Here is a 24809-nt window from a genome sequence, read left to right on the forward strand (position 1 = left end):
AGACGGTGACCTCTTTTTGAGTGCACGCGTGTCTTGAGCACGTTGAGTGAGTGCGAATCCGATCATGTATCCAGAGCATGTATGATAGTAGCCCTGCGTACACGATGCTGTGTGTTCCGCTACAGCTATTCGCCCCACACACCACAGCCCTGCAAAGACCCGTACGTAGAGTTGGTGACTTCAAATCCATTTTTGGACTTGACGTAAAAAGCCAAATTACTGCCGAAATTCAGCGTTCTTGGGCCCAAGTCGTATCCCTGCCTACCTCAGCTACTCGATCGCTTCCAAAAATGCCAGTCTTTTATTCTTTTTTCGTAAATAACCGTCGATATCGGCAACTCTCTCGCTAGCCCTGCGTACGTACGCAGTGTACGCTGTGCATTCCCTGTGTGCGTTCCTAACACACAAAGCATGACATTATCAATTCGCAAATAAGCTGTTCTCTCTTCATAATTGCATTTAGAAGATTAAGGGAAAACTCACTTTCCGTGCTGTTTGTGTTTCAATTTTCCACAACATCTCTTTATAACTGTTTTCCTGCTTACTTACATTCTGAGTTAGGTTCAAGTATAAAAATGTTCTTCTATTTTAACATAATTTCAAGTTTCCCGCTGTCATTTATCCTAGAATTTTCACGATAAAATTGTGTATTCACTTATTAATTGTAAACAAGATTAAAATACACACCCCCATCAAACGTTTACAATGATACGGTCATGTCAAAGAAGTATATCCAATCATAGCAAGTCTTTGAACGAAAATCTTACCTTCACGTAATATCCAATCAGAGCAGCTCTTTTTCAGGCCTCCTTATTTGCGCATGCGCCAAATTCAAATACCAAAACTCCAGTTTCTATCATTGATGGACATTTACATCTACCGTACACGTGTGACGGCACTTTCTGTTCAAAAATGGCTCGAAGGGATTTATCTATGACTTTCAGCGAGATGAGTTCAGATGACATAAGTACCTCCCTGGCCACTGACGATCTTTCCGCCGATGACAGCGATGCCGACAGGAAAAAATCGTCCAAAATCACGAAGCAGTTAATCGAACGTAAACAGCTCTTGCATGATTTGCAACTCTTGAAAATAGAATTGTCACAGAAAAATCTCACCATCGATAATTTGAACGCTGAACATATAAGTAAGGTTGAAGAGCTCGAAGAAAAGTTGTCTGACGCCCAGCGTGAGAAACAGTTATTAATAGCCAAGCTGGAGTCCCAATTGCAATTACACGACGACGATGCCCGAAGAGGCAAGGAACAGTTGCAAACCGAACTGGATGCAATAATGAAGCGACAACACCACCTGGAAAAAACTAATAGTGAATTGCAGCGTAAAGCTGGTGATATACGGAGAAGTCTTAAAGATGTAGAATTATCGGAAAATGAGTATTTCGAATTGAAAACTAAGAGTGAAGAGCAGATGACACTTAAGGAGTACGTCGCGGTGAGTTGATCTCTTTTGCAGTCCCACCATCTAAGGATGTAAAAAAATAGATCATGCATCCATGCACCGTCAGTGGTAGAGACAAGGCTCGCTTCTGCCTCCACCGTCTGTTTTTTACCTCAATGGTTTGCACCAGTTACCAATTTGCAATCTCGAATTTTTGCCCTTTAATTCAGTTCTTAAGTAAAGGCGATAATCAAAGATGGTTTATCGTATTGAGACTGAGACTGAGAGAGACTTGATATTTTTATGGTTACAACTTAAGACCTTTCTCAGCATATTTGAAACCGTTGTGATTCCGTTACCGAAATATTTATTCCAGCATTGAAAAGTTTTCTATGTACACAAGGCCCTACAGGCAATGTACCAATGTTGATGCCTGTATATCGATATGCAGTGATTTGAATTTCGGTGACTTGAAGTTGAGAACGATTTCCCGTTTTGCTTTTAACAAATCAGCTTAACTTTTTCAGCTCACCTTCTATGATGCTGTGAATCCTCTAAAACAACAAGTGGAAGACCTCAAAACAAAAAATAGGATATTAGACCAAGATTTGAACCAATACAGAGATGATTACAAGATGATAAAAGAGGTAACTACATTTGAACCCTCAGATCATGTCGTATTTTCAAAAAAGTGTTAACAAGGAAAATAAGAACTGTTCAACAATTTTTAGGTCTCAAGAACAGCACTGTACATATTTTATGCATAAAAATAATACTTGTTTGATTTGTCATGTTTTTCAATTATCATATTATTGAAATAAAGTGAATTATTATGATACACCAAAGAAAAGTTATGTTATGACACAATCATCTTATTACTCCCAATTGTTTACTGACTGTTAGCATGTCTGTGTATTAATTACTAAATGTTAAAGTGTCAGTCAACATTATACCAGGAAATGTTTCATTTGTTCCCTTAATCTTTTGCTCTCACAGACTTCAAGGGCATCTTGCAATCAGTGTATATGAAGACATTATTCTTACCATTACTTGAACTTTTTGAGACAGTACGAAAATGTTGGTACATGTGAACATTATACAAAAACGTGTCACAACTTGCATGAGTCAAACAAACTGACTAACAAAAGCAAATCTTTCCGTGTTGTTCTGTTTGGATCTCCTCCAGGATTTTGAACAAGAAAGGAAAGCCAGAAGTGATCTTGAAATTCGAGCCCAAAAGTTGACTTTGGAATTAGCTGATACTAAATCCCAGATTCAGCAGGATGATTACAAGTGTGAAAACTACAACAGAGTGAAAGGGTTTGTATAAAATTAAAATTGTGAAAATAACTCTTTCAGCTTGTGAAAATAAATCTTTCAGCTTGGCTGCGAACAATTCATGTCTGCAATTTTAATGTCGGCTTAATAACATATTCTGTGTATACTTTAGAAGAAATATGTGTGATGAACACGCAATTGTTCACGATCAAGCTGAAAGACCTTTAATCAACAATTTCAACTATTGCCCTGTGATCAAGGAATCATGCAAGATCTGTAAGCAACACAACTATCAGACTATTTTGCAAAAGTGCAAACAAAGGCTTCTACGTTTGCAATTAATTCATTGATGATCAATGAAAGCTCCATCTGTGGTAACTTCTGTGTATCAGTGTTGCAGCCAGAACCTATTGTCCTGCATTCTCGTGTACTGTGGGTCACCTGGGGTGAGTCAACTGTGTAGGATGTAGTCTGAAAGTAATATCAGATACTGACAATGACCTTTGTTTTGCATGATTATTTTTAGGCTTATATTTACTTACTTTCGGAGCTGTGATTAGAAGTAATTAAAACACTGCACTCCATATGATAACTTGCTTGTAGTCCAACTGAGCTCTGATAGGAGGCAGATAAATTATACTGCTACAATCCTAGTACTTGAATTTTGTTTTTTGAAACTAATTTGTCACAAAAATGATAAAAAAAATTTGATTGAAAACTGATGCATGTTGTCCCCAAAATGTGCAAAATGTCCCCAAAAATAAATGGTAGTGGGATACAGTGTACCCAGATTTCAAAATCCTGGCTGCAACACTGGTGTATTCCAGTATTTTGCTTTATTTTAAATGCACACATGGTCCAACACTGTATACTGTACCAGTCCAATGTCACCAAATCTACACACTAATCAAACTCCTCAACGTAAAGTGATTTCACTTTTCAAGGTAATTCAACATTTTAATATCTGTCTCACTTAGGAAAATGCTACCCATCAATGGCGAAACAGGTTGCTGGTTCTCACTGAATATTTACATTTTTTAACTTATTCTGTCTCTTTGTCACTTTCTTTTGTAGGCATACTGTTCTTGAGGAACGGAAAGATTGTACAGTGTATTGATTTTAATCCATAGATACAATAAATCACAAATGTGTCGTAATGACAATTATTTTCAATTTATTTTTAATCACTCACTTTAGGTCTGCCTTTCTCCCAACAAACTTTAGAAATCTGAAAAAGAGTTAATTCTGAGAGCTGCCTCTTGTCCCAACCTTCGCTGAACAATGCTGGCAATCACATGACAATTATGGTAGTAGAAATGCGGTATGAAGGGTGATATGATGGGGTTTTGCATAGGCAATGATCAACAAGTCAAAGAAATAGGTATAGTATATTGTATTGAAATATAGCAAGACTGATAAATGTATACTGATTTTTTTTTAGGGAGAGAGATGAAATTGAACATGACTTACTTGACGTGCAAAAGAAATACAGTTATGTTGATGCAGCATACAAAGCAATAACCAAAGAAAGAGATGATCTGCTCAAAGACGTAAGTAACAACATTAAATTCTGATTTAAAAGAATCATTTTGTAAGATGCTACACTATTACTTCATGGATTTATGACTACAAATCCTCATTATCTTTCTTTGTAACATTGCTGTGTCTGTCCTCTGTATGTGTCAGCTTTGTTTTGGTTTCCTTATTGTATTTTGTATCTTTCTTGAAAAAGTTCAATTATGATTACACCATGACCAAGGTGACCCAGGTATTTATAATAATATTTTTCACTCATAAGTACATTTTCAAAGTGTACAACAATTTGTTTTAAAGGGACATAAGCTGTAACTTGTGGCAAGTTTTTCAGTATTCTGCTTCTGTATATCAACTACCGTGTCTGACCCTAATCCGTTTGTCATGCTGAAATTTCGAGTATTCTTTTTGTCAACACATTTTGTGTGTGTGTAGTGATCATTGTTTATTGTTTACAAATGAATTCTAGTCCAGACTAGAATACAATTTTCAACAATAACAATGTAGATTATACTCATATAGGTTGTGTTGATATGCTAAATACTTGGCATTAAGTTAGAGTTTAGGGATTCAATGCAGAAAGTGTAGAGAAACCACAAAACAAAAGTTCTGGAAAAATAGCCAAAAGATACAGCTTATGGAGCTTTAATGTCATGTATTTTGGCCCATTGATAATCTTATCCTGGCCTGTCCAATCAGTGTTAGACGAATACAATTAGCCACTGCGACTGTTCTAGCCTGTCCAATCAGTGTTAGACGAATACAATTAGCCACTGCGACTGTTCTAGCCTGTCCAATCAGTGTTAGACAAATACAATTAGCCACTGAGACTGTTCTGGCCTGTCCAATCAGTGTTAGACAAATACAATTAGCCACTGCGACTGTTCTAGCCTGTCCAATCAGTGTTAGACAAATACAATTAGCCACTGAGACTGTTCTGGCCTGTCCAATCAGTGTTAGACAAATACAATTAGCCACTGCGACTGTTCTTGCCTGTCCATCTAATCAGTGTTAGACAAATACAATTAGCCACTGCGACTGTTCTTGCCTGTCCAATCAGTGTTAGACAAACACAATTAGCCACTGAGACTGTTCTGGCCTGTCCAATCAGTGTTAGACCAATACAATTAGCCACTGCGACTGTTCTTGCCTGTCCAATCAGTGTTAGACAAATACAATTAGCCACTGAGACTGTTCTGGCCTGTCCAATCAGTGTTAGACTAATACAGTTAGCCACTGAGACTGTTCTGGCCTGTCCAATCAGTGTTAGACAAATACAATTAGCCACTGAGACTGTTCTGGCCTGTCCAATCAGTGTTAGACAAATACAATTAGCCACTGAGACTGTTCTGGCCTGTCCAATCAGTGTTAGACAAATACAATTAGCCACTGAGACTGTTCTGGCCTGTCTGATCAGTGTTAGACAAATACAATTATCCACTGAGACTGTTCTGGCCTGTCCAATCAGTGTTAGACAAATACAATTAGCCACTGAGACTGTTCTGGCCTGTCCAATCAGTGTTAGACGAATACAATTAGCCACTGAGACTGTTCTGGCCTGTCCAATCAGTGTTAGACAAATACAATTAGCCACTGAGACTGTTGATATATTCATACATTGAATGTTGATTCACACATCGAAAGTTAAGAACTCATGCACATTTGTTTTATTATCTTGAGAGACAACATTTATTGATTTTCTGCTGAAGGTTTCTCTGACATTTGTCCAGTTTCCCTAGTTATAAAGATTACAAGATTGTGTGTCAATGCTTGCAAGTAATGTAATGTTACAATTGTAAATAGAATGTAGTGTAATCTTTCTTTATAGAAAATTACATTACATTATATAGGATATTCTTTCTTTTAAAAAGATGTCCTCCTGTTATATTGAAATTGTGCAATACTTGCTGTCTGTGCAAGATGTGCTGCGATATCATATGGTGTTTTCTCTGTTCACAAGGAAGTGCATCATCAGGAAATGTAAAGATGATTTATCTAAACAGTAGATCTTTCTTTCTTTGCAAGAAAAATATCTTTTATATCCAGAGTCTTTCTTAGAAAGCAAGAATCTTCTTTGTTGCAGTTGTCATCGCTGAAACAGAGTATAACTCTACTCCAGCAAGACAAAGATTATCTTACAAGACAAGTTGCAGAACTGAGCACTAGATATCATCATACAGATGAACGTTTACAACAAACGTATACACAATTAGAAGATTCCAAGAGAGCAAGGGAAGAAATGTATGATAAATACGTGGAAGCTAGGTACTCCTCACTGGATTCTGTTTTCCCAGTGTCTTTCATTTTTTTCATTTCAGTAACCTTAATCTGAAACTCCTAAGTTTTTTTGTTTTTTTCTCTGTATGTCTTGAAGTTGCACAGATTCATAGAATTTATTATGTTCATATATTTGATCAGTGTTCTCTACAACCTGGAAAACAAGAGGGATGACTCAAGTTCGTTTACATAAAAAATAGCTAAATTGCATATATTTTATTATGTAAATAAGTTCTTTTATGTAGTTCTTAAGGTATGAATTGATCTGCCAAAAACACATGGGTGGCCAAACCCTCAAAATTCCCTTGATGGAGAACCCTCACAGATTCTTTTCTTGACTGCAGCAGTTCATTAGACAAAGATAATTCAAATCCATGAAATTCAATTCTGTACTTTTAAAAAGACAAATCATTACCATCTTGAATTTTGTAGATCAACAATTTCGTTTGTTAATTCTCAGGTTCTAAAGTTAATTATGCATTGAATTTTGAGTTGATTGCTTGGAACTGCTATCTGAGACAAGCATTTATGCCATTAGAGTGTTTAGAGTGTCACAGTTGAGTAGACTAGCTACTGGATGCAAGATAATTTCAAGAAGAGGATCTGAAGACGGTATTCAAAAAGAAAGTTTTTATTTTCATAATATTGATGTTTATACTGCAGAGATCAATACAAAACAGAATATGAGAAGAAATTGAGAGATGAATTGGATGCCATCAGACTAAAAACAGATAGTGAAATAGATCGACTGAAAGTTACAACAAGGGAGATGTATGAACGGGAAAATCGGTAAGTGTGTGTTTTCTAATTCATATATGCTATATACAATGTATGGTATAATGTGTTTTGAAGGTTTTCCAAGTCTTTCCATCAAACACTACCGTTAATTCAAAAATTGTTATAATTTTTACAATATAAAGATACTAAGCAAACTAGTTTGGGATTGTCAATATAGTTTCACAACCCAAAGATACCCAGCAAACTTTCATTTTATTGATGAAAATTCATGTTGATAACCAAAGGATAATGTTATCTGCTATGGTAATTTTTAAACACCTATATCAAGTACCCTTGGTGTCAATTCTTTCATCAGGATTTGTTTTTGTGTGCGCCCATGAAGTTTGATTATGATATCTTTAACTCTAAAGTCAATAAGTCAAAAAGTCATATTAAAATAAACAACTTATTTGAATTTTTTTGAAAGAATTTAGTTTCTGCAAATCTTGTCAGTTGCCTTTGTACTATTTGCCACCTCAGAGGCCAATTGCCAAGGTTGCACTGACAATTCTCACAAATTACTGTACTTTGGTTTCACAGGACATCTTCTGAAAGTGCCATTGTTTGTACTAGGCGAGCTATTGAATTGCTTGATTTCATATACATAAAGTGGTATTTTCATGGTACAACACGTGTTTGATTGGCAAAATACAAGACAAAAAAGACAGGAACAGTTTTGCTTTGGTTTCATTTTTATATCTGGTTTATTTGCAGGAATTTAAGAGAAGCCAGAGATAATGCCGTTACAGAAAGAGACAGAGCAATCTCTGCTGAGAGAGATATGAATGGCAAATATGAAAACATACTCGCACAGTAGGTCAATTTACAATTTTGTGCAAAGTTTCATTTGACACCATGACACCAAAAAATTATGAAAAATTAAAGTTCAAAATGGCTTCTGATAATTTTGATACTTCAAATACTACTGGAAAGTTCATCAACAACAGGTGAAACCCAGAATTCGAATTGACCATGGAACAGAAAGAAGTATCTTGCATCCACCTGCTTTGTCATTCTGACTACGGCAGTTTTCAATGGAAAATGTACACTAAAGAAGTCATGTTCTAGCATTACAAACAATCACATGTAGTAAATGCATGCACAGGAATACAGGCAGCCCTCTATGTATGTTGCGGTGGTGATACAGTATCCTATGGCAAATATTATAGACTATATAAATTCATTAACTATCCAATAGTAAATTCAGGATTTTCAATACAATTCACTTGCTGATAAAATAAATATGTAAAAAAAGCTTTCTGTCTGAGTTTGCTTCAAAAGTGCTTCATGATAAATACACTTCGACAGGAGAAGCTGTAGGTTTAATAACATTTCTGCAAAACAATGTATATTGTAATATGATTTGTGTATTTTGCAGCCAACAAAATACAGAACCATATTTAAGTTTTGTATATGAGGATATAATCAGCAGAATTTTGATTTGAAAGGTTGATATTGACGTAAAGGTTTGACATGGTAATATGCAGAGAGTTCTTATTGTCATTCAGATTTCTCCAAATGAAACAAAATGACATGCATGTTTCAGATATCGTCAAGTCCAAGTTGATGCAGATAACAAGACTTGTGATTTGAGAAATGAAGCTAAACTCAAAACATTTGAAGCAGAAAGAGTTCAACTTGTTCATGAAGAAACTGTTAAAAACTACAAGCAGTGTCAACTAGAAAATGAAAAATTATCCAAGAAAATTGAAGTAAGAGGCTTTTTGATGGTGTTGTGATATTTTGTCAACAGTCTTTTTTATCCACAGTTTATCATAGGGTTATTATGAATATACTGCACAGTATATAGGAAGCAATAAGTGCAACATATTTCCTTATACAAAGCTTAAGATGTGTGGCACTGATGTCCTGTTGCACTCTTTGCAGTGTCTTTCAAATTTCGCTCTGTACATTTTTAACACACCAAATTCTATTGTCGTCAATGGTAGATACATGATAATTTTCGGGATATTTTATCCAGAGTCTGTTATTTGTGTTGTTTGTTATTTTCTCTTTTTTTAAAGTAATTAGTCCCATATTTTGTAAATGGACTTACAATTAATTGAAAGAGTTTCATGATTATAAAGCATGAGGTAACAATTTCAGCTGTCATTTTTCAAAAAATGACGATTTGTAAACTGGTGATCTGATAGCCAAGGCAAATTGTATTTCTATGAAAACTCCACTTCAAACACTTGATTATCTATTGCAGATAGTTGTATTACCATTATCATCATTACCTAATCTGTACATACATATACATTGATAGAATAGTGGCTGTTCTGATGACAGTGTCAATCTTTCAATATAAATTTCATCCAAAGAGCATTTGATTTGAACAGCTTAATGTCAAATAATCTGTGCAGACATTTGGGCCTACTCTGCATCCTTCTTCATAGAACTTTACAGATTAAAATTTGGGTTTTTATTTCTTTTCAGGTGTTGACCCAGGAATTCTATTCTTTGCAAAATTCAACTCAGAAGAGAATAACAGAACTAGACACTCTGAACTCTGAACTGAAAGCTAAACTCATGACTTATGAAAAATTAGAACAAGAACTTGATGATGTTGTCATGCAAGCTGCAGACAGTGAGTATACCTATAATATCATGCAGGCTGTAGACAGTGAGTATACCTATAATGTCATGCAGGCTGTAGACAGTGAGTATACCTATAATGTCATGCAGGCTGTAGACAGTGAGTATACCTATAATGTCATGCAGGCTGTAGACAGTGAGTATACCTATAATGTCATGCAGGCTGTAGACAGTGAGTATACCTATAATGTCATGCAGGCTGTAGACAGTGAGTCAACATACAGGGCTCCCCCTAAGTCACCAAAATGATTAGCCAACTCATTAGCCAAATCAAAAATCTTTTTAGCCATTTTGAGTAACTTTTAGCCAGTTTATGATCTCAAGTGTGGCAACATCTTTCTCGTCATTCAGGATCTCTAATTTTACAAATCAAGATGTTTTGTATGATGTTCATGATGGTTTTTACATTAAAGAAATATGTGTTAATTTTTGCATTTATAATCTGTGTTTTTATGACTTTTCAGGGATAGAAATCCTTTTTGGTGGTAAACTTTAAACACCAGAAATAAAATTAGGTAGCAATGGTTCTACTCCGGAATAAAAAGGACGCGATGCGTACGCCGTTCTACATACTCAGTACGCCCAAATAATCACGTGATGCCGGTACAAACAAACCCACATGTGTACTGAACGCGTATGGAAATACACGTACGTCTGTGCGCGTTTGCGCACATGGCTTTGTTTGTACCGTGGTCGATTCGAATTCCGGGTTTGGCCTATTGAATTCTAAAAATCTGGTAGCAATGTTAAGTGTATATTTCAAGAGGTACAGATTGAATATTTCTGCCACATTCAATTAGTATTCACAGTATGATAGCTTGTCATAAGTTACAGGCTTCTCTTGTGGCAAATTTATGCAGTCTTCCATAACCTAAATGTTTGAGCCACACAAGTAAAACAATTTTCCATGCAGAAGACAGCATTTATGGTATAGCACAATGGCAGTGTAGACACAATTACTGTGGTATTTAAGGCCCTGGTTTTACTTCATAGTTGTGATCAAGCAGGCTGAAATAGCATCTTGAGTATAAGTACTTTTCTTGAGACAAAAAGGGCTGGGCCAAACAAACTCTTGTAAAACAAGCCACAACGATATATGTTCATTTAAATTACTCACTGTTTGAGGGCATTCATTGTTTTAATGATTATGATAACATTTTAGCCCAGATATATTTCCATTTGATATTTTGATATCATCAAGAAATGTCTGATGATGTTCACTTCTAGATCATTAAACTGGTGGAATCTACAAAAATATTAAAATCATTCAGAATCACATAATTTATTGTATAAGTTATAGCAGTTTGAAAGTAGGCCGAATGGGAGTCAGTCAAGCTGAAAGCCATTTAAATTGGAAGGCAGCAAAATTACCTTTCACCTATTGGACCACCCTAGGTGGTTTCTTGGGAACCATAATTGTGTAATTAGGGGGTCTTCATGCATGACATCACATGATGAGATGACCTAGACTTGACCTTTCAGAAAACCTCAGATTTTCTCCTTGTCCTTTGTATTATGGCTCCGTTTGTGAAAGTTTCCTTTGAAATTATGGTTTTTACTATCAAACTGAGTAGTTGCAGGCCAAATTTTGATGCAAGCAATGTAGGTAAAACTTTTGATAGACTCAAGGACGACCCAGGACTCACAGAAGCAAAGCAGGCCTCAGTGTATTCATGGACGTTACATTCGTGATGTATTGTAGTATCGAACAGCAACAGTGTTTGTTTTACGTACCAGGGAATTTGTAACTTTGTAGAAAGGAGATTAAACTGTTTCAATACATTGCAACTTTGTAGGAAGGAGGGTAAACTGTTTCAACATCTTACAACATTTTATTGTTAGGTGTAGTTTTCTGTTGAGGAGGTTTAAGAATTCAATAGCCACTACATTCGCCAAACAGGAATTTTTGTAGCCATTTTTAACTTTCTTTCGCATTTGGCGAATAGGTAGCGGGAGCCCTGACATATGGTTGTTATACAGGCTGCAGACAGCAGTAAACTATGTTGTCATGCTAGCGGCAGGTGGTAAACCTATACTAACGGTAGTTGTCCGCCTTATTAATAGTACATGAGGTACCAGTTATGATAATTTAGTTGAAGAAAATACCCATACATCATATCATCATACAACAAATATACCTTTGGTTTTTTTACATATCATATTTCTTACATGTAACAAATATCCCATTGTTTACTTATAACAATATTATATTGTTTTCTTTTAACCAGTATCTAACTGTTTACAACAAATATCCAATTGTATATTAACAAATATCCGTTGTGTACTTGTAACACATCCAAGTCTTTACTTGTAACAAACATCCAATTGTTTACTTCATTAATGTAGACACCTTGACAACTTCAAATGAAAAGGCAACTCAAGATGTTTGTGTATGGTAACATTGCCATGATTCTTTTCATTCAGTGATTTAGTTTTATTTCAATTTATTTTCAGTTGAAGATGAGAGTGAAGCTGAGAGAGTGTTATTTTCATATGGTTATGGTGCTAATGTACCAACGACTGCAAAGCGAAGACTTAAACAGAGGTACATATATATGATGTAACCCTTCTTGTGTAGTCAGAATAAGAATATTACCAGAGTATGTGATATAGTCAATATAATCTTATTATCTAAAGCACAGTGGGGCATGTTTGTTTGAATTTCTGCAGCAATTTCCATTGTGAATAAAGCATGGGTGAATAATTTTGCTATATCATCTTATTCCACAGCTCCTATTCGAATTAAAGTCACAACTTTCTATTACCTATCTGGCATTTGTGATCAAAATTAAAGTGATTTTCACTCCGCTCATGCAAAAAAGTCTTCCTATCGCAAGCAACACCTTTTGAAGTCTTTAAAATGAAGACCTACTTCTTTCATAGAGCAGTATATGACTATGAGTGGGGTCTTTCATAGAGCATAATAAAGCTGAGTGTTTCAATGGATAGGTGGTTATAGTACTCTAGTATTTCTTAGTGTATTTTAATCATCTATATTGTTCTGAAGATTTGGTTTGATGTTTTGCAAGCATTGTAATATTCCAACACAGGAAAGTGAATCTTATACATGTATTTATCTTGATCTAACTTTGTTAATTGCCAGTGAATGTGACTAATGAGTACTAGGTACTACATAAACTATATCTACTTTTCTATCTGACATCAAAGTAGAAATGTTTTTTGCAAGAACATTGCAGTGAATATAGTCAATTACTGTAGACCCATTAGTGTCATCAGTATTAAAATATTTTTATATGTTCTTGATCGATTCGTAATTTGGAAAAACTGATTTCAATCGTGTAAAACCATCAAAAGATCATACAGTTAATACCATTAGAATGCACTGTATGAAAATTTGACTTGACATTCAATGCCTGTAATATGTTGACTGACTAAATTGTCATTTTACATCAGTGTCCATTTGGCAAGGAGAGTTCTACAGCTTGAAAGAATGAACACCTCATTACGAAGAGAAGTTGAAAGTGAGAAAGCAAAGGTGACGCAAATTGCAGAGGAGGTAAGCAAATGAAATTGTTATATTTATTTCAGTTTTTCCATTGTGAAATAAATAAAAATCAGGAATTTTCTGAATTCAGTTGTAGAAATATTATGCTGCACATTAGCCCAACAGAACAAAATAAGTATCACATTTATAGAAATTTCAGTTTACATAGTCAACAACATTGTGTACTCCGAAAAAAATAAGATTATCTAGGTTTCTATGCCTTTTATCAATTTTCTATAATACATCTACAGACTGATATTTTATGGTCAATGCTGAGATAGAAGGCATAAATAAACCTTGGTAGTGCCTACAAGGTGTTTGGCCAAGCCCCATCTAAAATGTTTCAGGGTCATAAAGATTTTGTCAAATACCTTGTGCATTAATTTCATGCATGGTGCTGATTCATAAAGAAATCAAATCAAATGCTGGTAGATAGTGATGTACACAGCAAATTTCATGATGGAGCTCATACTCAACTTGAATCAAACAGACGTGTTGTTATAAGGCTAATAAAAGCATATGTACAGATGTTGTTTTGAATCCGTTATTGGATTTTTCCCCACAGCTTGCAAATGCTAACAATCTACTGGAGCAGTCTCAACAACCTTACAACTACCTGATAGACAGCATTAGACTCAGAGACACACAGGTCAACAAACTAAAGAAACACATTGTTGCTTTAGAAGAAGATATGGGGTAAGTTTTACATGGATACAGTACTTTCTGCTGACTTTGTATTGTTGGCTTATTGTGACATTTATTCAAACTTTAGATTCAGCAATTTGAAATATTGTTTACATCCATCAAACGTTGTCAGGTAAGTTTTATTTTAACCAAATTACCAATACTTTTACAATTTATTATGCTATATCTGAATCATCGGAAATGTATTTTCAATTTGTCCTGTTTCATGTTCTTTTTGTGCAAATGATCACAAATTTTGATAAATCATTGTAGCTGGATGCTGGTTGGGTAAAATTGATCACAAAGGTGCCTATCTGTCATAGAATTGTCTGTCTATTCTGTTTGTACAATTATTTTCATTTTCCTGTTGCTCAAAGCTATGCAGTGCAAATTTGTGATGTAACATACTTTGTGTAAGTTTTTTTGCAAATTGGTCATTAAATGTTGACCATCGGCCATTTTTTAGCTACTATAGACTATAGTCTATAGAAGCTATTGGGATGGGTATCCGTCCGGCGTCCGTCGTCAGTCTGTATGTATGTATGTAGTATGTATGTATGTATGTATGTATGTCCGTTTGTGAGGCGTCCGTCCACTCAAATATCTTGAGAACCGCAGTACTTACTGATTTGATATTTGTTGTGTAGATGAAAAATACGATTTTGAGAAACTACTTATTTTAATTTTTGATATTGTTGAAAATAGGCAAATTAATGCCAAAAAAGGTGTTTTTGGTAAAAAATCTTCTTCTTCATAACCGCTGGTCAGACAGCTTTGTTATTTGGTATACAGGTCCCTAGGGGTAACCTAACTTAGACTTGTTCAAATTGTGATGAAATATGCAAATCTGTATTTTTAAGGAATTTTTTTGTCATTTTTGGTCAAAATTTGACTTACATTGTATGTAATTCTTGTACTGTATAAACCCTATCAATTCACCCAGAAAAAAATAATTAATATGATTTTAAATAATTGAATTAATTAGGAAATCATCAAAGCCAAAATAATTTTAGTGTAGAATTATCAGAAAGTTCAACTTTTTTTGACAGTTCATAGTGAAATGCTTACCATCTTGGAGGATTAAAACATGTAAAGGCAACTTTCCTGAATCCCAACTTTGACATATTCTGAACCGTCATTTATTGTGCCCTGTATGTTATCTAAAAGAAATTGCTCAAAATAGTCAATAGAGATAGAGATAGAGATAGAGAAAGTTCTAATTTCCATTTATGGTTGACTTGGTAAGGATAAAATAAAATTACTTTTTGAGGAAAAAAATAGAGTGGTCAATTAAAAGAGTGGTCAAAGTGATAGGGTTTTATGGTAAAGCTGGGCTGTATAAAGATTCCTCATGTGCTATTTATAGCAATTATGCAATCTGTGTAAACAGTGCAATGAAAGTGTAACATGATTCCTTATAATGCTTTTGATGACCTTGAACTTCTTAAGTTTCAAACCTTTGTCTCTTCAGTGTGCTTTCTCTGAGTATGTACAGTCTCAACTTATTAAACAGAACACACAATGTTAATCAAAGATATCCACCTTCTTCATCAATACATGTGTCACAAAAGGTTATTCTCTACATAACTCAACAGAGCTCTGTCAACTGTTGAGTTGCTTGTTCTTTCAAAACCGCTGGTCAGACAGCTTTAATATTTAGTTTACTTGTCCGTAGGATGATCTTAGTGAGATAATTTCATACAGTCAGGAAATACTTAATTTTGTATCCATGTCTATAGTAGCTTCAGGGACTTTGGCCCTATGTTTAAAATTTTCTTTCAGAAAGCTCAATGAGGAACGAGCGGAACTTGTCAAAAATAAAAACCAGATGTCATCTGATTTGGAAAGGCTTCTAAACCAACGTGAGGTTAGTGTAATGTAATCTATTACTAATACATGTTCTATGCTATATTGTTGTCTACTTAACAATATGTACTGTGCTATATTGTTGTCTACTTAACAATATGTACTGTGCTATATTGTTGTCTATTATGAATTCATGTACTGTGCTATATTGTTGTCTATTATGAATTTCTGTACTGTGCTATATTTTTTGTTTTAGATAATCAGTAAAATACTTTAAACTCAGAATGTCACATGAACTTGATGAAGCACAAACAACACATATATATATAAACCATGGTCACTCCACCAACAGTCTGTAAATGCAGTACATTCCATTATGAGGATGCATGTTTCAATTCCATTACATTGTTTATTCTCGTAAAGAGAATATTGCATATCAGTCTTGTATTAAAGGGGAAGTTCACCAAGGATGATTTTTACATATGTGGTAGCTCTGTGGTCATTTATCCAGGAAAAACTATTTTCACCATTTATAACTCGCAAGATTTTTTACAAAAAACGATAAAATAGTACAGGAAGTTGCCCATGTAATTTGAATCATGGGAAAAAAGCTCCAAACTTGGAGCTTGCATAATGTGATATGGAAGGGACCATCTCCGGACGGGTATGGCCCCCACATTGTCCACTCACAGTAACATGGTAGTAAACAGCAACACAAAATCTGACAGTGGACAGTTTATTATAAGTGAATCATCGTTTATGCAAGGATACTCAGTATAAACAAAAGTTATGTAAATACGCACAGCCTGGTTTAAGCATGGGTGAGTGGACAATGCCATACCCATGGGAAAATGGTCCCTTCCATATCACATTATGCAAGCTCCAAGCTTGGCGCTTTTTTCCCATGATTCAAATTACATGGGCAACTTCCTGTACTATTTCTATCGTTTTTTGTAAAAAATCTTGCAAGTTATAAATGGCGAAAATAGCTTTTCCGGGGTAAGTGACCACAAAGCTAGCACATATGTAAAAATCATCCTTGGTGAACTTCCCCTTTAATAAGCATACTGATGTCTACTAGCATGGAGACTTGTATGACACAATCAGAGCATGAAGGCTTCAAGAAAAATGCCAAAAGTCATTTACGGGAATGGAATTCAAACAATGTTTTTTGGAGTTGATGTTTGTTTGGGTTATTTTTGGTTTTGCTTGTTCATTTGTTTGTATTTTGGGGGGAGAGGGGTTTCCTAAAAATCCTGCTAAGGGATATGTTAAATAATGGAAAAGGCAATATTAGTATATTTTAAATTGTATTATAATTCCTAAAATCAAAGAAAACTGCATGAAAGGACCAGTAGCTGTAGCTTCTTAATGTTTTTTTCATTATTTCTCTTTTTAATGTCAAGTGCTGTTTCTTGTTGTACTCACCAAAACATACTGAGATACACAGTATTCAGCTTGTAAACAGCTTGTACATGTGTAAACTGCATTTATTGTTGACATGTTAATTCTAATCCAGACCAGAATTCAAATGCAAACAAGTAACAGTGCATTTTACATGAAATGATGTATAGAGGCTCTGTTGATAAGCTAAATAGTTGGTATTTCAACATGCTTGAGGAGCAGAACAAGAACTCGCCGCACAATTGATATACAAATAAAAATTGAGAGACAATTATCAAACTTACAGCTACTTGCCCTTTAAATACCATCTACAATGGAGATGGACTGCACTCCTAGCTCCATTGTACCCACATCAGAAAGGACTCCTAGCCCCATTGTACCCACATCAGAAAGGACTCCTAGCTCCATTGTACCCACATCAGAAAGGACTCCTAGCCCCATTGTACCCACATCAGAAAGGACACTACAGCTGGTGTGACATCATCAACAGCCAATGCCGTTGAAACACGCAACATTTCATCTACCCAGGTGTTGCACACATTTTAACAATAGTGATTCCTAATTATTTGTGCAGTGACCATGAACCATACACCTTGACCTCCCCATACCCATTGTCGTAATTATCAGAACAAAAGATGAAATGTTGCGTGTTTGGTGCTGTTTTTTGTAGATTTTACAGTATTTAAGCAAAATTTCAGTTTCACTTACATGTGATAAGTATCTTAATTCTAAAATTCTAAAACATTCACAGTGCATTTTATTTGTGTGGTGATCATAGTATTGCCTCCATGTCCGCCAAACATTACAAAATGGACAACAAATTTCAATATTCATTTACAGGAAATGTCAGTGATGAAACAGGTTGTTTTGAACCTTGCATCTCGTCGTTATGGTGATAGATTAATGTATGACGGTGAAGTTTCAAGAAAATCAAATTTAATAAGACAACGACCAGAACACGATGTCACTCATAAACCATCACCCACATTGTTTGTAAGTCTCAATTTTAGTTTTCCTTTCAAGAGTTGGTATGGCTACATCTTTGTATTAGATTTCAGCCTGCATCAGTAGCACCTCATACCTCCTTGATATTTTACATACAGATCACTAGTGTTACAAATTAAATCTTTTTGTCTGACGACAAAGCATAGATGAGTAACTTCAAAGATGTCATTCCTTCACACATAAATCAGTGCTTGTAACATGTCAATAAAGATCATGCATCCAACATTTTGTGAAAATAATGACAACAGCCAAAAGAATGTGAATATTTACTTTATTGTAACAATAATTTTCCTCAAAAGTTTGCAATTGATGTTTAACCAACAATTTTCTCAATTGTATTTTTAATTTCAAACATTGATATTTTTGGGTCTGATTATCCAAGTACATTATCTCTGGTTACTCTCTGTTAAAGTTGACAATGTAATGCAAAACATACTTGGATGACTTCAATTGGTTTCTTCAGTTAAAGCCCCAGTATTTGTAACTTTTAACCTTTTTTTATGTTCGAAATTACATATTATTCTCTTACATCCATCGTGAAATGTTGTTCAGTAAAGAAATAAGCCAAATTTGTGCTCCTGTAGTGACATACAAACGCTAAATATTGCCCGATCGAGTTGGATTGCCGCGCGGGTTTGTTGACAACTTGTAGGCTGTGCACGTGATCGAGAACGCCGATACTGATGACATCATCGAGCCTGCAACATTCCTGGGGCCATGCCATGCCACGCCACACTGCCTGGGTAATCGCCCATGGTCGCCGGCTGAATGACCTGCAAATGGTTTTATTTTGTTCTTCTCCGTTCAAATACGTACTGCTACTGTGTTTCAGAGGATACAGAACTTTGGCAGAGGAGGAGGCTAACATTCTATTCTGGTACCGTGTGCGTTATATACGGATTATTCAAACTGCAGTCGGCAGTGCACCGATGCGCACCCTGCAGTTGGTCACTCAGAACTCCGGGTACCGATGTAAAATCAAGACGACACTATTTACACTTGGGTCACTTCTGTAGGCAAATAGCTATCAAAATTGAGTAACTTGAAGTAATAAATTTCAGCTGATTGTCGCTTTAGCGGCAAGGTGATTGCGAAATCCAAGCAACATAGTTTGGCAATGTATGGTAGACTGTCGAATGCAGTGAACGCGATGGCCTTTGGCAGCAAGTAAGGGAACCATCAGTATTTACGACCTGGGGGTCATTCAAAAATTGAAAGTTTTAAGGGGGTGCTCAAGATGTTTTTCTTTGTCTTACTCTGTCTTCAATGACATAATGATTAGTTGATTATATATATTTTACTCTGATACATACTAAATAAAAAGAAAATAAATACTCTAACAGTACAAATAAATATCAATTAGATGAAGCAAGGCAAAAAACTTCAAGTAGCTGCTACTGCTAGCAATACTTATTATGAAAGAGAAGATAGTGACGATGAGAATGATATCGTTGTTCATGTACGCAATGGCACCAGCGACATTAAAGATGGGGATCAACAGTGGTGATGATGATGTCACGCAGTAGTTTTCTGCAGTCGTTACCAGGGTTGGAAGGAATGGCTGGGTCATGGAGAAATGTTCTCGACAGATATCACTATAAGTGCACAGGATCTAGGACAAAACTGAACTGTTGTGAATTCATCCTTTATATTATCATAGAAATTTTATTTGACTTGAGTTCAACAACCATTTTGACATTTAACCATACCATAATGACATGCTACCCATCCAAATTTAACAATACTATATGGTCGGAGACTGCTTATTAGGTGAGCTTTTATATCTACATATTGTTACATGGGCTCAGGTAAGCCAAAATTTCTGTTAGAGAGGGGGTTACTCAAAGTCATCATGGTTGGCTGGGGTGTGACTCAAAATTTCGGAGTTTCTAATGTAATTCCTCCGACCCCCAGGTCATAAATAATGACGGCTCCCTAAACAGCTGTGAACGCCTGAGTCAGAATGATCGGGACCAGTACACGCACGGCTGTATCTCAGCGACAATTTAGAAAAAACAATTGAGCTACTGCTAAGAAATTTACAGACTCTTGGCTCTTGATGCATCAGTTACTGAGCTTTTATACTGGTAAAAAGGCATTCTGAATACAGCGGTAAATTTCCTCCCAAACGAGAAAGGATAACACGCGGGCATTCTGCAACGGACGCTGTCAATTTTACCTTGCTGCTGGCCCCACACCAATCTAGTCTACGATCTCCATGTAGTACAGCCTTACAGGACTAGTAGCCGGCCAAACACACAAAAACAACGTCGCAGTGTAAAATCCGTAGGTCAGAACCGTTGATCATAAATTTTCAGAACCAGTGATGTTTAAAAGTTTTGTATTGATCACTTCATATAGGTTTATGTTAATGACTTTCTCATCGAGCTGCGTCTATAATTGTCCCGGGCATTGTCCATGCAGATTTGGGGCCTGCCTTAGCTCCCTCCGATCGTCTGTAGACTACAGCCTCACAGTCCTGAGCAAATTGTACAGTTCTGAGTTGTGAAAGTCAGATATGTATCATGAATTTTATACAAAAAATATACAAACAACAGAATCAAACCAGGAGGTTAGTTTGCTGTCGGGCCGGGTGCGCAGGGGACGACTTTGCAGTGAGGCCGGGATCTCTCTTGCGTTCGAACTTCTAAGCTTACAATGCCTGGAGCTCCATCGCATCGCAGCTAGCCGATACTTGTTGTACTACTGTACTCCTTGTGAGGATAGATACCGTCACGTTCGATACTATTTGAAATACTTTTAAATTTAATAAGTAAGACTTTTGTACTGCATTCAAGATATAATTTTTCCTTTCTGAGCGTTTTCAATTACGCCGTACGGCAACGATATGCGAAGTTGATAGGCTGTGTTGCCTGCAGCGTAGCCTGGCCGTACACAAAACTTCGCTTGAGTAGACGGAGCAGAATGTGCCGTCATTATTTTCAACGAAATTTTCATTATACTCCATAATGGAAGAAACGACTAGTTCAATGATTACAATAGTGAAGTGTTGAATTTTTATTCATACATGTTTTTCTCTCTCAATTCATTCAGCAAACTTGATCTCCGTACCATCGGTCACAACGTGCAGTGCCTTGCATGAAGCTTACAATCGACTGCCTCCGTTAGTTTAGCTGTTCAAGACGTTTGTTTGCACGGCTCATTATAGTCGGAACAATCTGTAAACATTTACATATTTATATCTTTCCGGTATTTCACCCAACTTTCGCGCGTTTTTAGCTGAGTCTCCAGTTTCGATGGACCAGACCTTTTCGAAGAGCGTATGGTTCTACGGACGCCACAGTAAAACTTGCGTAGATGTGGTTGAGCATGCGCGGTGGTGTGATTACGTTTCGTTTCGTGTGTCAACAAAGCTGACTTCTGGTCCGGACAAGAAGTCATTTTTCACTCCTTTTACTGTTAATCGTGAGGCGGGCTGGACATGCAAACCATGCGATTCAGTATTAATTATGGTCTACTTTAACATACTGAGGATGTCATTTTAATCAAAAATATGAAAAAAATTGTTAAAAGTTACAAATACTGGGGCTTCAGTTAACTTACTCCTTTGAAAGTTGCTATTCCTTGATTTCCTAAATACTGTAAACAGCCTGTCATACTTATTGTGATCATAATTAGATAGAATGATATCAAATCAGTATCTATTTCATTTACAGACAAATGATGAACCTCCAAGATGGTACAAAAAACTGAAAGAACGGAGCATGTCAGAAAGAAGTAAATATTCAAGTGTGTATGGTAGTGCTGCCAAGTAAAGGATTTCAACTCTAAATTTTAGAAGATAGCTGTAGAAAAAAGGCTGTAACTTCTTTTGATATCTAAAGACAGAACTAACACAGTTTTTCAAAATCAGCTTTTTGGGAAAACTATTCAGTTAATTTTAAGGGTAATAGACACAGACTGTCTGTGTTTTAACACAGTTGATTTAGTGCACATCAAAGTGTATGACGATTTAGTGAAGTACTGCACAGGACAGTTATTAATTTTTGAAATTTATTTGGAGCAGTACTTATTTTGTCCTACATATAAACATATTTATATTTCCATTCAGAAAAGAATTAAATGATGTAATTTTAAAACCTAACTCATATTTATATTTTCATTCAATAAGTATAGATAAATGACAATGTAATTTTTAAAGCTTATTATACTGAAATTTTAATTTTTTTCCTTGATGTAGAATTTTATCAAAATAACAAATTCCTTTTTATATTTTATTACCTTGGATTAAACTACTTGTTTGTAAAACAGTTTTAAAAATTTGATTTTCCTACGAAGAATTAAATCTCAAATTTTTCATTCATCCTCCAGATGAATATGTTGTCTAAATAATCAAATGCCAGTGGCAATGATCAGATACACAAACTGGTAAAACTGTAGTAAATCTATTTTTATCTGATACCTGAGTATTAATGACCAATAATTAAAAATAGACTTTGATAATACTGATGATGTAGCATGTGACAAAACTGTTACAAACAGTTTGAATAGATTCTGGGTGCAAGGTCACAACTTAATGTGTTACCCATCATTGGATCCAAGGTCACAGCTGAACCTGCTACCCATCCTTGGATCCAAGGGCACAGCTGAACCTACTACCCATCCTTGGATCCAAGGTCACAGCTGAACCTACTACCCATCCTTGGATCCAAGGTCACAGCTGAACTTATTACCCATCCTTGGATCCAAGGTCACAGCTGAACCTACTACCCATCCTTGGATCCAAGGTCACAGCTGAACCTACTACCCATCCTTGGATCCAAGGTCACAGCTGAACGTGTTACCCAGCATTGGATGCAAGGTCACAGCTTAAACTTTCACCCATCATTGGTTGCAAGGTCACACAGTTTAACCTGTTACCCATCCTTAGATGCAAGGTCATAGCTTAGCCTGGTACCCCATCATTAGATGGAAGGTCACAGTTTAACCTGTTACCCATCATTCAATCCAAGGTCACAGTTTAACCTGTTACCCATTATTTGATCCAAGGTCACAGTTTAACCTGTTACCCATCATTCAATCCAAGGTCACAGTTTAACCTGTTACCCATCATTCAATCCAAGGTCACAGTTTAACCTGTTACCCATCATTCGATCCAAGGTCACAGCTCAGCCTCTTACCCATCATTCAATCCAAGGTCATAGTTTAACCTGTTACCCATCATTGGATGCAAGGTCACAGCTTAATCTGTTACCCATCGTTGGATTTGATTTCATCTTAAATTTCTAATGCACCTTAGTTACAAAGTTAAGTAATATTGTACATTAATTTTCATGATTTTCATTCAAACTAAGGTCATGTCTTATCAATTTATGCACCTCAATGGTTTTATGTGGGCCATTGCATCTACTCTAAACTACAGCCACCAATTTGCCAAAGTACCTTATAGGTGAAAATAACTCAGTATGATAATGGGACCCATCTGATTTCACCAATAAACTTTGAAATAAAGCTCTGTGTTGTAAGAAGCTGTTATGTAACTACAGCCTGGTAACTGGATAAAGTAATCTGAAAATGAGTTGACTCATTGTGTAATCAATTGATGGATCATTCAATTAAAGGCAGGCTTGTCAACAATCACATTGTATGTTATTGACAGGATGTAATTTGATGGAGAGGAGAGAAAAAAATGATAGTTTTTAGCTACTATAGACTACAGTCTATAGAAGCTATTGGGATGGGTATCTGTCCGGAGTCAGTCTGTATGTATGTATGTTCGTTTGTGAGTCCACTCAAATATCTTGAGAACCGCAGGAGTTACAGATTTGATATTTGTTATGTGGATGCAAAATATGCTTATAAGAAACTCATCTTTTTTTATTTTTGATATTGTTGAAAATATGCAAATTAGTGCAAAAAAAGGTGTTTCTGTCACCAATTACCTACCTGTTTGTACTTATAGGACTTCTTCTCTAACTGCTCTCTAACCGCAGATAAGATCTTTTAAATCTCGCCTAACACCCCCTTGGTCTATGCATAATTACCCACGATACACCAGTTTTTTCTCTGCGCTCATTACACTTGGACGTGTATTGAAGAAGCTCTCGTTACCGCTTGGATTTTATCCACTCTAGATCGCTTTTCGGTGTTTTTTTCGGGAACTCACTAGACAGCTAAGTGTATCTTCACTATTGTTGTGCCTTTTTTTGTGTTCTTTACATCGCCTTTGTTCTTCTTTGAAGACTTTGTTCTTCTTTGTTTTTCCGGCGATTGGTGCCTTTCCCGCCTTTTGGGTTATCAGGCGTATCGTTTTTCCCAATCGCCATTCTCGTTTTTTCTTTTCGTTTCGTCGGCCAGCTTTCTCGTTATTATTTACGTCATGAACTTGCAAGTCCGACGTGAGGGTGTTTGCGGACATGAAATGTCGAACCTCGATCGGCACGATAAATGTCATCTTTGCCGCGCTTGTAATCGGTCCAATACTTGTGACATTTGTCATAATTGGTCTGAATTCGATTGGAACAATATTTCTTCTCCCACTGCGTTCGCTAGCCAACGATCGGTGAATTCTCCATCTACGCTA

At 36.0% G+C, this 24809-nt stretch overlaps 1 protein-coding gene across 1 annotated transcript; it reads left to right on the plus strand.

The window, feature by feature from the left end:
- Positions 1 to 844: 844 nt before the first annotated feature.
- LOC139131967 (progesterone-induced-blocking factor 1-like) lies at positions 845 to 23863 on the plus strand. Its single transcript, XM_070698303.1, has 15 exons — positions 845 to 1452; positions 1926 to 2045; positions 2585 to 2718; positions 4118 to 4226; positions 6293 to 6474; positions 7150 to 7275; positions 7978 to 8076; positions 8810 to 8975; positions 9703 to 9853; positions 12316 to 12406; positions 13276 to 13378; positions 13932 to 14062; positions 15833 to 15917; positions 18101 to 18253; positions 21943 to 23863. Exons 1-15 carry the CDS (start codon positions 913 to 915, stop codon positions 22039 to 22041), a joined length of 2289 nt encoding a protein of 762 aa, XP_070554404.1. The 5' UTR covers positions 845 to 912; the 3' UTR covers positions 22042 to 23863.
- Positions 23864 to 24809: the final 946 nt, after the last annotated feature.

This window comes from Ptychodera flava, chromosome 4 (genome assembly GCF_041260155.1).
Source record: "Ptychodera flava strain L36383 chromosome 4, AS_Pfla_20210202, whole genome shotgun sequence".
Classification (NCBI taxonomy): Eukaryota; Metazoa; Hemichordata; class Enteropneusta; family Ptychoderidae; genus Ptychodera; species Ptychodera flava.

Bases quoted from the DNA above. Each gene is read 5' to 3' on its own strand.
- LOC139131967 (XM_070698303.1), top strand. From the start codon at position 913: ATGGCTCGAAGGGATTTATCTATGACTTTCAGCGAGATGAGTTCAGAT. The intron at 8,077-8,809 runs GTAGGTCAATTT...TGCATGTTTCAG, and splicing joins TATGAAAACATACTCGCACA to ATATCGTCAAGTCCAAGTTG. The intron at 8,976-9,702 runs GTAAGAGGCTTT...ATTTCTTTTCAG, and splicing joins AATTATCCAAGAAAATTGAA to GTGTTGACCCAGGAATTCTA.